The following is a 15,920-nucleotide window of genomic DNA, read 5'->3' as shown; positions in this document are numbered from 1 at the left end:
GATTAATGAATGGTTTAGATGTATTTTTTATTGTTAGTTCATGTCAACTAATGAAGTTAACTAATGATAACAAACACAATCTTATTGTAAAGTGTTACCAACAAATTTATATTCAGTTTCACTCTCGATATGTGCTGCTGTTTACAAAGTTAATTTCACTGTTTTTAAAACATTTTATTATTTCCAGCTGATTCTGCAGCTATTTCTTTCTTCATCAGATTCAGTGTGGTTTTAAAGTCAGTTTACGCTTTCCTTGATGAACAGAAACAGGAAATTAAAGTAATAAGGAATAAACAGATTTATTGAATAACTTTGTCAAAAGTTCCATTTAACAAGTGCTTTTATTACAGGCAATAGGATGGAAAATTGCTGCTGTTTTACAGTGAGACATATGATAGAGAGAACTCCTTTATCAGCTGATACAATTATTCTGCCAATTAAACATATAGGGGAATCTATTTATATCTATTTCATAGTGTGCTAAATGTCTTAAATACAGGGTGTGAATAAAGGTGAAGTGTGACACTTTTTGATAATTTGTCATTGCCTTTGTTATAAAATATAAGTCCCTTATAAAATGGCATTTTAAAATGTTCTTAAAAAGACCTTTACTACACTAAACAGAAAAAAAGAAATAATGATTGAATATAATTTTTTACAGATAAAATTGTACATGTGCTACTCCTGTCAAAATACTCTTAATGAGAAATGTAAAGCCACAACATTAATATACCTGTGTGAAAAAAACAAACAATGTTATCTTGTTTCTTGCTATTGGTATTATATGAATAGCTGTTATAAGTCATGCAAAAATTAATACATAAAAAATGTAGAACAAATTAAGAAATCATATTTTATGATGCATGTACAATACACAAATACATCTCCACTTTTATTTAAGCTGTGGTCACATTTGGTGAAATTTCACGGTCAAAAGTCTATTTCCAATAGTGTAGAGATGTATGAAGCACAGTTTATACAGAAGTCTCATTCAAACCAAGTAGCTTTCTCTTGGTCAACACGGTGAATCCACATGACCAACTTGAACCCATTGTGAAATCTGACCAAATTAAACCTATTACAAATTCTTTTGATCACGTGGATTCTTGTTGTAATGACTGGATTTTACCCATGAAAATTCACCACACAATTGTAAATGTGACGCATCTTTACACTTAATGTTTAACACCTATTGAGATATTGGGTCTAGGTTGAGTGATTTTTCTAGCTATTGCTATGCTATGCTATTCATGTTGCATAAATTAGGTGAAATAAAGAAAATATTTACTCATCTTTGAGAACAATCTTTAGAAAATTTGAAATCTCCTCACAACGAGAGTTTCTGCCATTCTTAACAGTTTTTTTAAGAAGCATTATGCTCTTCTGTCTGTCTTGTGAAATGTTTTGGATTGCTGCTGCTTTCATGAGATAGTCGATTGATTGGTCTCTGGACCGTCTACACTGATGTAGATGGCACGAGTAACTATAGTAAAGTAACTGTTGGGTATGAGGAGGGAGATCATCTTCCTCTGCTAGAAGCTCCTGGTAAATCTCATCGGCTCTCTCAGTGTTGTGTGCGTAACGGTGTAGTGATGCAAGGGAAAGCCTTCCTGTCCAATCTGGGTAATCTCTGACAACCTCCTCAAAGAGCTCAATGCCTTTCTGAGCCCAAGCCTGCCTTTCCTGACTGTCTTCCTTCATGGAGTACACTTTACGTTTGTATACATCTGCCAGGATTTTCAAAACTTTAGTGGAAGTGGGGAACTTTTCCCGAAACCTTTGTCCCTCTTGAATAGCTCTCTCAAAGGAAATTAGTTTGAAGTATTCAAAAATAAAACCCAAACCATTCAAGTTTCCGGTACTAAGGGTTCTCTCTAGAAAACTTTGTACCTCCTCCTCATTGTTTTCGACCTGCGCCTTAGACTTTCTTAGTATATAGAGGGATTGAAGGAACAAATCATTTGGGTTCATCTCTGATGCGGTTTTCACCTGCTCTAGAATATCAGCGTCCAGCTCTGGAGTGAATTCAGACCATATATATGCCCTGCTCGTGGCACTGGCAAGTCCTTTGTGCCATTCCTTCCTATCTGGTTCTGCATTTAAAGCCATCTTAAAGTAATCAATCGCCTGCCGCTTCTTGGACTTGTTAAACTTCACCAGCGTCCAGCCCTTTTCTCCACTGACTTCAGGGTGTAAAATGCATCCAGGTGGAGCAGGATGCATTCGCTGAAGCCTCTCCACCTCTTCTAGATATCCTTTGCTCTTATCCATCTCTCCCAAATGGAAGTAGACCCAAGCCAGGTTTGCTTTATTGACCTGAAGCTGGACTCCTGCCTCTTCTGTTCCCTGCTCCTGGATCACACTTTCTGCTTTGTGCAGGTGCTTCACTGCCTCTGTGTTGGAGCCAAGAGTCTGATGGATGTAGCCCAGCAGGTTGTAATAGTGAACTGGCCAAGTGCATGTTTCCTGGTCCAGATTCTGCATTTTCCTCTTCATCCCCTGGAGCTCATTTCGATGTTGCCCCAGATCCCAGGTGAAGTGGCACTCCAGCCTCTCAAGACATTGTTTTAGACTAGAGTTACTGACACATTCAGAAAGAAAGATCTATTAATGAAGAGTTACAAATGCTGTGTTTTGGTTTACATACAAATTAGGGCTGTCAAAAGATTAATCGCGATTAATCGCATCCAAAATAAAAGTTTGTGTTTACATAATATATGTGTGTGTACTGTGTATAATTATTTTGTATATATAAATATACACACATGCATGTATATATTTAAGAAATATTTACATACATATACTGTATATATTTATATATAATTTATATTCTATATAAATATATATTTTTATATATAAATAACAAATTTTTCTTAAATATATACATGCATGTGTATGTATTTATATATACAAATTTAATTATACACAGTACACACACAAATATTATTTAAACACAAACTTTTATTTTGGATGCGATTAATCGCGATTAATCTTTTGACAGCCCTAATACAAATATGTCGCAGCAGTCATGACAGATAATCAACAATTTCAACTAAGCCACAACATTTTTACACAATCTTGAGTTTAGTCTGGTAAATCACTTGAAATTCCTACATTACACTAGATATTTGCATATTTGTATTGGAAAAGTACTTACTCCATAATAATGGTTAGAGGTGGTCTGGTTTGAGATGTTCCTTCTAGCAATGCTGATTTGAGCTTTGTGTAAGTTGCTAAGAGATTATTCTGTATTTATAATGATCACACTCATAAAACCATCTTCTAATCTACCAGAACAGTCATTAAACACGTCAGCTCATGATTGTTCTCTAGTTTCTATTCTGGCTAAGGTTTCGTTGTTTACTTCAATGAAGTGTAGTTTGAATGTAGTGAAGCCTTGTTCCTCAAGCATAAACTCTTTAAATGCAGGTTTTAAGTGTCATGGATAATTATTAGCTCATATATTTAGTCATTTGATATTGATAATAACATGGGGGAGTGACCTGCTGTATTTCTAGCAGGCTGTTCAGATGGTTGAATTGATTTGCATATTTACCATATTACATACAAAATTTGGTAACATTTAACAATAAGCATTAACTTAAATTAACAATGATCAATACATTTGTTAATTTTTATTAAGATTTGTTAATGTTAGTCAAACATTTTGAGTTCATGTTTGCTGTCCCATTAAATAAAATTAACAAATTCAACTTTTGATTTTAATAATGTATTAATAAATGTTAATATTAACTAAGACTGATAATGCTTTTGAAGTATTCTTATTGTTAGTTCATGTAAACTAATGATTACAAATGCAACCTTATTGTAAATGAAAATGAAAATGAAAATTTTTATTCAGTTTCACTCTCAATATGTGCTGCTGTTTACAAAGTAGTAGACCCAAGCCAGGTTTGATTGGTTAACCTGCAGCTGGACTCCAGCCTCTTCTGTTCCTTGCTCCCGGATCACACTTTGTTTTATACAGCAGATGTCCTCGGCAAACAGGGCTGCAATTACTTGAAACATGCCTTTCCACGTTTCAAGGGAAGTTACCCAGCATACGGTATACAGACTGTAGCATTGTAAACAAAGACATTATTCGGAAAGCATACCTATGATAAACATAATAAAACAGTTACCTTACAAGTTAATAAAGTCAGGGTGGAGGATTGTTTGACTTTCTGTGTTGCAAATCAGTCTAAATTGACCTATTTTGGGGCATCCTGAATATACCAGGTATTTTCTAATTATTTCTCAATGTGAAACTTAAAACTAACAATATGGCTGTTATTTATAACTGTTAAATTTGACAAGGTAAAGTGCAATACACAATGTTAAAAATGAAGTACATCTCTTGTTCAGTCTATGGCTGAGCTTTAGCCTGTCCTTTCTCAATGATTTTCTTGATCTCATCTGCTGTTCTTCTTTCCTTTATGGCATGAAGAGTTTTGATGAGAGCTGGGTAGGCTTCATATAAACCTTGTGTCTGGGACCACTCATGCAGAAGTCTATAGGTCTGTTCTTTCGCATCATTAGGGTGGTTACTCTCGTGATTGTCAATAGAAGCTTGCTTCATGCCACTGTGCAGGGCAACACGTTTCATCACTTTCCAGCCCAGATGATCAGCAATTTCTAACAGGTAAGGGTTCAGGTCCAAGTCTACACAGAAAAAGACACCATTGATTTAGGTTTCTTACACAGCTATTTTTTAAACCAGTGGTTCCTAAACTTTTTCTGCTGGGCCCCCCTTTTGTGGAGAAAAATATTTTCAAGAGCAGAACACGCATCATTCATTTATAACTTTCTACGGCTTCCTGCAATACTCAATTATGATTCTTCAATCGCACAATACAGCGGGTATTGTGTCATCTTGAGGTAATAAAATGTCAAATTAATATTTTGTGTTCAATTAATAACTTATGTGGCAAGTCGCTGCACAAGCGGGATCATTTAGCAATGAAGTCTTGTATCACCCTGAAGAAGTTTATTTTGCATAAGAATCTGCTTTAACTTTGCTGGACCCCCGTTTTTATCATTTCGAGCCCCCCAGTTTTGGAACCACTGATTTAAATGTCTTTTTCTTTTTTTTACCCTCCATGCACTTTCCAGGTACAGAGTACAAAATAAAATAAAAACAAATTTTTTACTGTTTTTTTTCCCACACAGACAAAAAAAATGCCAAAATAGGTGCTTAATCTTAAGAAAAAAGACATTAACCTCACATGGCTAAACCAAATATTAAATTCAGCTTTTTCTTCATTTAAAGGGGTCATGACATGGGATTATTTTATTATTTAATATGTTCCTTCAGGTTCACTTATAATGTTAATTAAGTGTTTTTGCGCGCACACACATACTGTTATGATTGGCTTATGTCATTGCATAGGAAAAAGTATCACTCGTTATTGCACGCGAGTAAGATAAATGAGTAAACAAACAAAATCCTCCGATGTGATCCGGGACCCCACACAGATGTCAGAGAGACGCAAACAAGCTGTTTAAACAGGACGTGTTGTTTACGCTTCCATTTGACCTGTTGTCAGCAGACTCGGGCACGTGGAGTATGTCAGAGAACAGGCATCTGTATACTGTATTTATTGTATACAGTGCAGTGATTATAATGGACGATTATAATTGATGCAACACTCGTGTCTGGAGTAGAAAGCAGTCAGCCGTTAAGCGACTGAATGGCAGTGGGCATAGCATGTGGTGCGATGATATCGATGATTCGTCAATATCTTGCATTAGAGGCAGTCATATGCAAAATGTATTTGCCCGTATGATATGATGTCACAGATCCCACAGCTTGGTAAAATAAATGCTTAAAAAGAAAGTTTAAAAAGAGGGGGGCGTTTGAAACTTGCAGGATATTTTAATGGTACAAAGAGCAAATTTGATTTCTCATGCCATGTGCGAGGATTTGCAATCCCGTTACCATAATTTAAGACAGTTTAGTTTGCTAAAATTGATTTGTGTGATTTTGTCATTTTCAAAGATAAACATTGAATAAACAATTAAATAGTTAAAAATGTTCTAAAACTTAAAATCCAGTGCAAGTAGCTTGAATTAAATAATTAAACTTGAATTAACCACCCAGAAGGGGCAAGTTTAGGACCAAATGATAATTAGAAGTTGATTAACATATTTCCCATAAACGAAAGGGAAATATTATATATATATTATATATATACATACATACATACATATATTTATATATTTGATGTAGATGAAAAGTACAAGCACACTTGCCTTTCAGCTGTTCTGCCTATATGGGAAAAAAAGGAAGACAAACAATCAGACACAAATGTTTTGAAATACACACACACACTAATATGCAGTTCCACAGTAACACAAGGGTGCCATGAACACTTAAAAAAAGATAACTTACCTCAGGCCCTGTGTCTATACTCTTTTTGTCCTTTTTTTGTTTCCACAAATAAAAGAGAACCAGGCAGATTATGATGATGAGTGACGGAACCAAAACAGCAGCTGCAATGACCCCTGGAACAGAAGCAACCATAGATATTTATCCATTACCACCCCCTGTACTGTACTTTGTGTTTATACTGCATAAGCTTTAAAGTACATTTCCAGTCACATCTTATACTGTGTGTGTGTGTGTGTGTGTGTGTGTGTGTGTGTGTGTGTGTGTGTGTGTGTGTGTGTGTGTGTGTGTGTGTGTGTGTGTGTGTGTGTGTGTGTGTGTGTGTGTGTGTGTGTGTGTGTGTGTGTGTAGAGAAGAGCACTTGGAACAGAAGCATTTTAACAAATTATCCCTTGGCTATGCCTGTGGATGTGTGTAGCTTGTGGATATACATGCCTTTTGACGTCGTTGTGTCTTTGGCATCTTTGCACACTGTGTTGCTGGTTTCTGTGCATTTTGTTTCCACTTCATCACACCTGTTGGATAAACATGAACACAACAAAGACTGAATACTGAGCTGAAAGAAATGTTTCTAAATATAAAGCTTATGAAATGCTGAACGCTAAAACAAAAATTCAGATTTTTAAGGAACTGGGTCTTCAATGTTCCCTCTAACTTTTGCTCTTGCTTAGCAAACCTTTTATAAATTAAAGAACAATTTATAAAATAAATGTATATTGGGCATATCCTTCAGGCATCTGAGCAGAAACACCCTGCGTATCAGAAATGTGAAGCCCTCACCGACTCCCTCTTTAATAGGGCTGGGCATCGTTCAGAATTTTTCGATCCGGTGCCAATTTCGATACCGATTCCTAACGATACTTTTTTCGTTACCATATGTTTTAAAATTAATTTCAACATCAACAAAAATACATTAAACACAAAGCTTTTATTTTCCACCTTAATTGTGAATCAAAACAGTTATCAAAATAAAATAAAAAATCTGGTAAAACTACTCACTTAGCATGTCCACAAAACGTATATTTTTCTCTCCGTTTTGGCCTTCCGTCCACACGGAGACGGCGTTTTTATTAATGAAAATGAAGCTTTTTTGAAAACGCACTCCATAGTGGATACATTTGAAAACGCGTCAATACATGAGAGCAGTTGCGTTTTAGACCAAACATACGGTGACTGCGTGCGACCTGGACCGCATCAGTGAATGGTGAGATATTTTACTAAATAAAGTTATCCTGTCAGACGAATTGCGCGATAACTTCATTATTTATTTTTCCATCTGAATCATATCAGTGATCTTTGGTGGGGATTAACACATGCGCAGTAAGGTGAATTAAGCGTTTTCAGGCGTTTCTCAAAAGTTTCTCATCCACACTGAAACGTCCGAAAACGCCTGAAAACGCTAGTGTGGACGGAGAGCGTTTATAAACGAAAACGCCGTTTTCAAATGTATCCGGATTAATGTAGACATAGCCTAACATTAATAAAATGACTGCCTGTCAGTCAGTCATCAGGGGAGAGAAAACACCATTGTGGCTGCTTGTTTAGTAAGAGGAAGTGTAACGTCAACAGCACCGCGACCGCTTTCTGCTCGCCATTAAATTAATATCATATCGCAGCAAACGCTGTCTGCGTGAAGTTTTAAAAAACTGTTACCACACTTGAGACCAACCGTGACTCTCTGTGACTTCAGCAAAACTGCAAACAGTTTAATCCGTCCGCACCTCTCCGTGTGTGTGTGGGTCGGAGCTCCGCTCTTTGTCAATATGCAGAGAGCAGTGGCGTATCCAGGACATTTTTACTGGGGTGGCCAAGATGGGACACAAAACTAGAGTGGGGTGGCCATATATACTATAAAGTAATGTTATGTAAACCTTTAAACTCTTATGAACAATAGAGGATTTTAATAATAGTAACAAAGTGCAAACTTTATTTTTAAATAATGGTACTATTTCATAAAATGTAAGATACAGTCACAGGCCTATTTAGGAAATGTGTTTACTATAGTCTGTTATTAATTGCCATAGTGGGGATATGATTTACTCATTTAGCTTGGCCATTAACTTGTCCGAAAATGCATTTGTGTTTATCTGCAAAAAGGTTTACATACACTAGATTGCAGCCTAGGCTACTGTTAATGTAAATATAATGTTAGTGGTTTGTTTTTAAAGTCTACATTAGAGACCTGCGCGGGACGGATTTCTCACTTATTAATTCCTAATGACATCTCAGTTCATCGCCATCTCACAAATCTCTGTTATTCTTAATCTTTCATATTATCTACACTTTGTTTGATATGATAGATGATTTGCCAGCATGCAGAATTCAGCACTGAACAAAAAGTCCATTTTGAGTGGTGAGGGGATTCTATCTTAAATGCATCTGATTGGCCATTGCGTTCAAGAAATCAACACATATGTCTGTGATTGGTTACATTGTTCAACGCTGCAAACATGTTATAAATAGAGACTCTGGCCTGTAAATCGTTTCTATTTTGTTTTAGTTGTTCTTGTTGCTTTTGTGCAACAGATGAATGACAATTTATTCGTTTTTATTTGTTCAATTTATAGATAATTCTATTTTGCCGGAGTCCCGACTCCCGCGAATCGACACACGAGTGCATTACCGCCCGCGCCCGCACTCGGCCATCAGATCTATATTCCCGTGCCGCACTCTGTTGCGTTGGGTCCCGACCATACCTCTCAATCGACTGATTCCAGCGTTTTTATCGTTGTTGTATTGTTGCAACTGTGTGACCGTCCTCTTGTTTCACGGACCAGCAGCAGCAGGTGCACCGTGCAGCGCGCGTGCTCTTATCTCATGGGTCATCTGACCTGCATGGCCAAACGTCCGCTGAGCAGAAATCAGCTCTCACAGTCTCAGTACGACCGTTACTGTGTTAGTTAAAAATGTGAAACTGGCCCTAAATCAGTTGATCAGCTGTCATCACTGATTGACAACATTTCTCGTTTCTTGTGTTGACGAACTTGACCTACCTATCAGATCTGGGGTGGCCACAGGGGTGGCCAATGAGCTTTCAGGGGTGGCCCCGGCCACCCCAGGCCACCCCCTAGAATCGCCATTGGCAGAGAGGACAGATAAGCTTGCGCTTACGCGCTCAGATGGAACAGAAATTTGGCACCGAAAGATAAAGAATTTTTCGATACTCATAGAATTGGAGTATTTTTTTCGATACCATAAAAGTATCGAAGTTCGGTACCCAGCCCTACTCTTTAAGCATGATTCATTTTACACAGAAACTAAAAACAAACTAATATTTATTATTCAAATATTTAGGACAATTTTGCCAGGATTTAATGTGTTTACTTTTTTGTCTTGTCGATTTAAGATTATTATTTTTTTAAATGCTGAGATCATGAGGGAAAAAAAAGTTATAAACAAATAGAAAATTAAAAGACGGGGCTTTTTGTTTTGGACACAGTCACTGAAATCCGGATGGATGCAGCTATTATCTGAGGAATTAGCACACACAGCTTCAGTTTTGCAGTGAAAATCAAATGGACATGCTTTTCCCCCCGCACATTTCGGAGTCTGACTTCTGCATGGATTTTCTTGTGATTTGTGTGGGAGCAAAATAAGTATGCATCTGCACACAGCTTTTTAGAAGGAACATTGGTCTCCATTAAAACTAACAATATAACTTTCTTCACACACACACACACACACACACACACACACACACACACACACACACACACACACACACACACACACACACATGTCTGGTTTACTATCTTTGTGGGGACTCTCCATAGACTTAATGGTTTTTATACTGTACAAACAGTATATTCTATCTCCTTACACTAACCCTACCCCTAAACCTACCCATCACAGAACACTTTCTGCATTTTTACATTTCCAAAAAAACCTCATTCTGTATGATTTATAAGCTTGTTTACCCATGGGGACCTCTATTTAGGTCCCCACTGTGACACGAGTCCCCATGAGTCTGTGTGCATTCAGGTTGAAGTCCCCACCAGGATAGAAAAACAGGTACACACACACACACACACACACACACACACACACACACACACACACACACACACACACACACACGTCATTCTGTCCAGAGAGAAAAGGGTCTTTGGCTGACTACATACTTGTCACAAGGCTTACACATCCTGCAGTAGTCCCCCTGGTCACAGTAATGATCCTTCTTACACCTGCAGATAGTGTTGGAGTACGGTGAACATCCCTCTTTCACCTCCATGTTTGCTAAAGCAGGGAGACAAAGCACAAGTTAGACTTTATAGAAAAATGGCCACTCTAAATGGGATTTTCCTCAGTGCATCATCAAATAAGCAATCACAAACATTTGCACAAAATAACCATTAACTTGACTTAAACTAACAAGGATAAGATGTTAACACCTACCTTCGGTTTCGCATATTTTACAAGGCTGGCAATTGCGATCATTGTTCGGGTAGTCCAAATAGGTGGTGTTATACTCACACAGATCACAATCTGGATGATTTGTGTCTGTGCAGTCACGTATGAGCTTGTAACCTGTAACACACACAAATACATACATTTGATTGCATATATAGAGAACATCCTATTGTCTTTATTCCTTTTAAATAAAGATAATTACATGGTTCTCTGAAATACTTGATTCTGATTAGTCAATGAGAGTAAAATATCTACTGGCTGCTAAACTTTTTATTTCTCCGTTGCCCATGACAACGCTACTTGCAGGTCTCTCATATCACTCCACAGTCTGTGGAAACAAAAATGGTTTTGAAAAACAAAAATCACAAAAAAAGAAGAAAAAAAGAACCCTTTCCAGACCCTAACGCTACACTTTCATGTGGAATAAGACACAAAGTCTACCTCGCTAACCAAAATATAACGTTTAGATCTTACCAACTGAACAGAAGCAGCAGGTTTTGGTTGTCCCCGCAATCGTGTAGTTCCCGTGGTCGCACGTGTCGCGTCTCTTGCGCATGACCCTGCCTTCTGTCAAGCCTACAGGGAACATCTGACACACGAAAAAATACATTTTACAGATAAATAGGAAATTAAAGTTATGTTTTCTTATTGAAACATTCTTTTAAAAATATCTTTTGTTAACCATTATAAAACCAGTGACGACCTCAAATAGCTTTATTATACAAATCGAAAGTGAAATGAAACTTTTTTTTTTTTTTTACTATTTTACCACTCATGTTTAGTATACAATTTATCCTATTTTCAATCAAAATGGCATTAAATTGGCTATTTTTAACTGATTAGAATACAATCAACAAATATAGGACAAACTAAGTCCATACATTTCCGTATTCCCCTAGTAAATAGTCGATGTAGGGCGTTGGCTAAGATATGTTTTCAGCTAATGTTAGGACTATAACTTAAGTTACAGTATAAATTGAATAAGATAAGGTTTAAAAGGCATGACTTACCACACAACACAGAAATGCGATGAGATTGCAAACATACATGTCTGAAGAGTAACAGGCAAACAATAAGAAGCTGTAGATATCCTTCCACTTATTTACATAAACAGCTCGCGCAGTAGGCTACAGCTAACGTTACACTACTGTGGTCTTGCCATCTGTGCTCTCAGATTGCTTGACTGCAGAAACTTAACTGAGTTCAGGAATTGTTGTGGAGGTATCCGATTCGTGAGCAAATTGTTATTTTGAACCAGATCTTCTCATTCGGTTGAAGCAAAACCGGCCAATGTAAACCTGCTGTGCTCGTACTCTACTCTAAAGGCGCACGGGGTTTTTCCAAAATACGACGTGACGTAAATGAATCACTAGAAGGTTTTTTTTAAAAAATCGGTTCATTGAAACAAACTGTGCGAAAGAACCGATTCAGCTGTGGTTTTCTTAGAAAATGTGTCAGAAAGAAACATCCGTTATTGAGCTGCATTCAAATTTCAGGTCGTTCTTACTGCAGACATTTGTAGACCAAAAATATTTTTAATATTTAATATTTTATTTTTATATGGTTAATTCATAGGCATCTGACACTAACTGACTTTTGCAAGTTCTATAAAACAACAGTTAAAGGAATAGTTCACTTAAAAGTTTTATGCAACCGGCCCCAGGCCTTAGTGAATAATGTCTCGTATTCAAACCTAAAGTATAATTTGAGATGCCATTACTTTCCCTAAATTCATCCACCTGCCTTTAAACCTAACCGTGACAGGAAAAATGTGGGGTACCTGATACTGATACTACCCAACCTTTATATGCATGACCTGCAGTTGTTATGTGCAGAAACCGCACGTGATTGAGCGCTCATCTTTGTTTGGGTGTTACCACAATGTTGCATCATCTTTTTTTTCTGAGACACACAGAGGAAGGTGACACTTATCTGGGGCAGGTGGAGGGAGGAAGAGGAAGGCGAGATGGCCATTTCAGATCAACCCTTTCATACCTGAACAACAGTTTCTCAGCAGCCAGGAAGTCTAACTCTGAGACATTGTGTGTTCGTATTCTTAAAGAACACTGGCCATGCGCATTCTTTCATAGACAGACTCTCAGCTGTGCGACCCAGTTTCTGCTATTTTCTTATTGGTTGAGCCCCTGCTGTGAATTATGGGATGTTTTACTTCTGCTTTGTTACTGGCAGATGGCACCAGAGGACAATATACACATACAGTACTTCTAATTCTGACAAATATCCATGCGGCTCACACAGTATGAATATGAAAATTAGTCAATTTAAATTATGATTTGCCATCTAGACTATGGTCCCATAAAGAACTTCAATGGAACCTTTCCATTGCACAAAAGGTTCTTTATTGTGGAAAACGTAATCGGTTACTAACGTAACCTCGGTTCTCTCTAGAAGAGGGAACGAGTATTGCGTAAGTTAGCTTACGCTACGAGAGCCGAGGCGTTTGTTTCAAAATGCCTCGTATTTCATGCGGCTCGTGCCGAGCCCCTCTCAGCGACAGGGACCGCCACCTCGTCTGCGCTCTCTGCCTGGGACGTGACCATGCAGCCACCGCCTTGTCTTCGGGCGGCTGCGAGCTTTGCGAAGAACTGCCGATGTCGACCCTGCGGGCTCGACTCGCCTTGTTCGACGCTGATGCTGCCACTCCGCCTGTCTCTGGGCCGCGTAAGAAGAAACGCCGCTCACAGAGACCACCGGAGTCTGATGCGCCAGCCAGGTTTTCGCCGGAGCCTCTCCCGCGAGCCTCGCTCTCTCCCTCTCCGCCCCCGCTTCCCGACGCGCAGCTGCCGGCTCCTGCCCGCACTGCCGTCGCCTCAGGGGATGAAGCGGATGAGGACACCATCATCGACAGCTGCTCTATCCTGGCTTCGGACAGCGAAGAGTGGTCCGGATCTCACCGCTCCACCTCCTCTTCGACCCAGGAATCTGGCCGGGCTCGCGCCAGTGTGGACGACGAGCTTCTCCGCCTCCTCACTCAGGCTGTCGAGCACTTAGGCCTCGAATGGTCACCACCGAAGGCGCCCGCGCCTAACAGGCTCGACGGGTGTTTTCTGCCTAGCCGCCGCCAAGCGCCTGCCTCTAGGTCAGCACCCTTCCTGCCCGAGCTCCACGCTGAGCTTTCCAAATCCTGGAACGCTCCTTTCTCTGCGAGACTCCGCTCCTCAGTCTCCTTGACTCTCTCTCACGTGGACGGAGCCGCGGAGAAGGGATATACCCAGATTCCCCCGGTGGAACAGGCGGTCGCAGCGCACCTTTGCCCCCCATCCGCGAGATGGCGCTCAAAGTCTGCCCTCCCGTCAAAAGCCTGCAGGACTACGTCAGCACTCGTCAGCCGCGCCTTCTCTGCCGCTGGACAGGCTGCTTCCGCCCTGCACACAATGGCGGTTCTCTAGATCCTCCAGGCCGATCTCCTCCGCGAAATGGACGAGAAAGGCCCGAGTCACACCGCCTTCACGGACTTGCGCAGCGCGACGGACCTCTCCCTTCGCGCTACCAAGACCGCGGCCCAAGCCATCGGGAGATCCATGGCCTCGCTTACAGTCACCGAGTGCCATCTGTGGCTAACGCTCGCCGACATGGGTGAGTCTGAGCGGTCCGTCTTCCTCAACGCCCCGCTCTCCCCCACCGGCCTCTTCGGCCCTGCTGTAAGCGGCATCGTGGATCATTTTTCGGAGGTACAGAAAGCGTCGCAGGCCATGAACCTCTTCCTGCCTCGCCGCTCAAGTTCCGCTGCAGGCCGCTCTCAAGCACAGCCTCCTGCACGCAGCTCTACGCAGCGCTCGTCTCGACCTCCGCCTTCACAGCAACGACAGGGCGGCCGCTCTAGGTCGCGCTCATCCAGCCAGCACAGACCGCCTCCCTCTCGGGGACCCCGGCCTAAGATCTCGCTGAAGCCTGAGCCTGCGAAGTCCTCCTAGCATGCGCAGGGAGGAAAAGACGGTTGGGTCCCGCCGCGGCCGGACCGCCGTCGAAACTCACAACGTTACCTCTGCCAGTCCCGTTAGAAAAGGCTACTGCAGTAGTGTTCACCGCAGCCAACGAGTCAGTTACACAACTCGCTCGCCTGCACACAAACGCCGTTCTCACGGCGACCCAGAGAAATCTCAAAAAGAGCATAAAGTCTGGTTTTCCGGCTCACGCCGACGGTGTTATGAGTGTAGCAAATGTGCCCACATCCCAGTGTTCACCCCTACACACAAGCACGATCTCCCCTGTGTACCCCACAGAGCACACTCTCATAAAGCGGGCACGCACCGCTCGAGTGTCAAATGTAGGAAATGTGCCCACGATCCAGTGCCCACACCTACACTTTGCCCGCTCTGTCTCACAACTGTCTCGGGGGTTAGATCACATAAAGCTCCCCTCCACTGGCCGTGTTACGAATGTAAGCCCTGTGCCCGCCTACGAGCGCTCACGCTTACTGATAAACACATTAAAGCCCACGCCGCTCTCGCGCCACGGGTTTCTCACTGCAAAATGTTCTCCGTCCCAAGTGACCGAGTCATTAAGTGCTGTCCAGCCAGTTATCACTATCAGCGAGCTCCCGTTCCCCAGAATCGACAGCGCGCGCACCGCGCAAATTCCTCTGTTACGTGTCCCCTATCCCGCGCAGTGCAGCGGCCGGGACCCAGAGGCCATTCGACCCCTAGCTATGCATGCGGAAGCGTGGGAAGCTATCCCGGGCGTGTCAGAATGGGTGCTGAACATTGTGAAACGGGGCTATTCGCTGCAGTTCGCTCGCCGTCCCCCGCGCTTTCGAGCACGGACCGAGACGAGAGTGAATACAGAAGCAGCCCATCTGCTTCATACAGAAATAGCGAAACTATTGTGCAAGGGGGCAATAGAACGAGTGCATCCTTCTCTGACCGAGACGGGCTTACAGCCGCTATTTCCTCGTTCCCAAGAAGGACGGAGCTCTCAGACCCATATCAGATCTGAGATATTTGAACAAAGCTCTCATGAGACGGCCGTTCAAAATGCTCACAACCAGACAAATCCTCGCGCAAATCGGCCCGAGGGACTGGTTTATTTCTCTCGATCTGAAAGACGCATACTTTCAGATTCAGATTATACCCCGTTACAGGCCATTCTTGAGATTCGCCTT

At 41.1% G+C, this 15,920-nt stretch overlaps 3 protein-coding genes across 3 annotated transcripts; 1 reads left to right on the top strand and 2 right to left on the bottom strand.

Moving 5' to 3' along the window:
- Positions 1-29: 29 nt before the first annotated feature.
- On the bottom strand, positions 30-3,676 carry LOC309479823 (interferon-induced protein with tetratricopeptide repeats 1-like). The gene is made up of 2 exons (XM_082144019.1): positions 3,158-3,676; positions 30-2,581 (listed from the first exon to the last, which is right to left on the bottom strand). The coding sequence occupies exons 1-2, from the start codon at positions 3,160-3,162 to the stop codon at positions 1,285-1,287; spliced, it is 1,302 nt and encodes a 433-aa protein (XP_082000145.1). The 5' UTR covers positions 3,163-3,676; the 3' UTR covers positions 30-1,284.
- A 147-nt stretch (positions 3,677-3,823) lies between these two features.
- Positions 3,824-12,131, bottom strand: LOC309479827 (tumor necrosis factor receptor superfamily member 6-like). Its single transcript, XM_082144023.1, has 8 exons — positions 11,809-12,131; positions 11,273-11,387; positions 10,784-10,915; positions 10,510-10,624; positions 6,824-6,903; positions 6,392-6,504; positions 6,253-6,268; positions 3,824-4,662 (listed from the first exon to the last, which is right to left on the bottom strand). The coding sequence occupies exons 1-8, from the start codon at positions 11,845-11,847 to the stop codon at positions 4,367-4,369; spliced, it is 906 nt and encodes a 301-aa protein (XP_082000149.1). The 5' UTR covers positions 11,848-12,131; the 3' UTR covers positions 3,824-4,366.
- A 447-nt stretch (positions 12,132-12,578) lies between these two features.
- On the top strand, positions 12,579-15,687 carry LOC309479826 (uncharacterized protein). The gene is made up of 2 exons (XM_082144022.1): positions 12,579-14,170; positions 14,412-15,687. The coding sequence occupies exons 1-2, from the start codon at positions 13,270-13,272 to the stop codon at positions 14,462-14,464; spliced, it is 954 nt and encodes a 317-aa protein (XP_082000148.1). The 5' UTR covers positions 12,579-13,269; the 3' UTR covers positions 14,465-15,687.
- The last annotated feature ends 233 nt before the right edge of the window (positions 15,688-15,920 follow it).

The sequence above is a fragment of the Leuciscus leuciscus genome (genome assembly GCF_965113295.1).
Source record: "Leuciscus leuciscus genome assembly, chromosome: 17".
Classification (NCBI taxonomy): Eukaryota; Metazoa; Chordata; class Actinopteri; order Cypriniformes; family Leuciscidae; genus Leuciscus; species Leuciscus leuciscus.
This window is presented reverse-complemented; position numbering and strand designations above follow the sequence as displayed.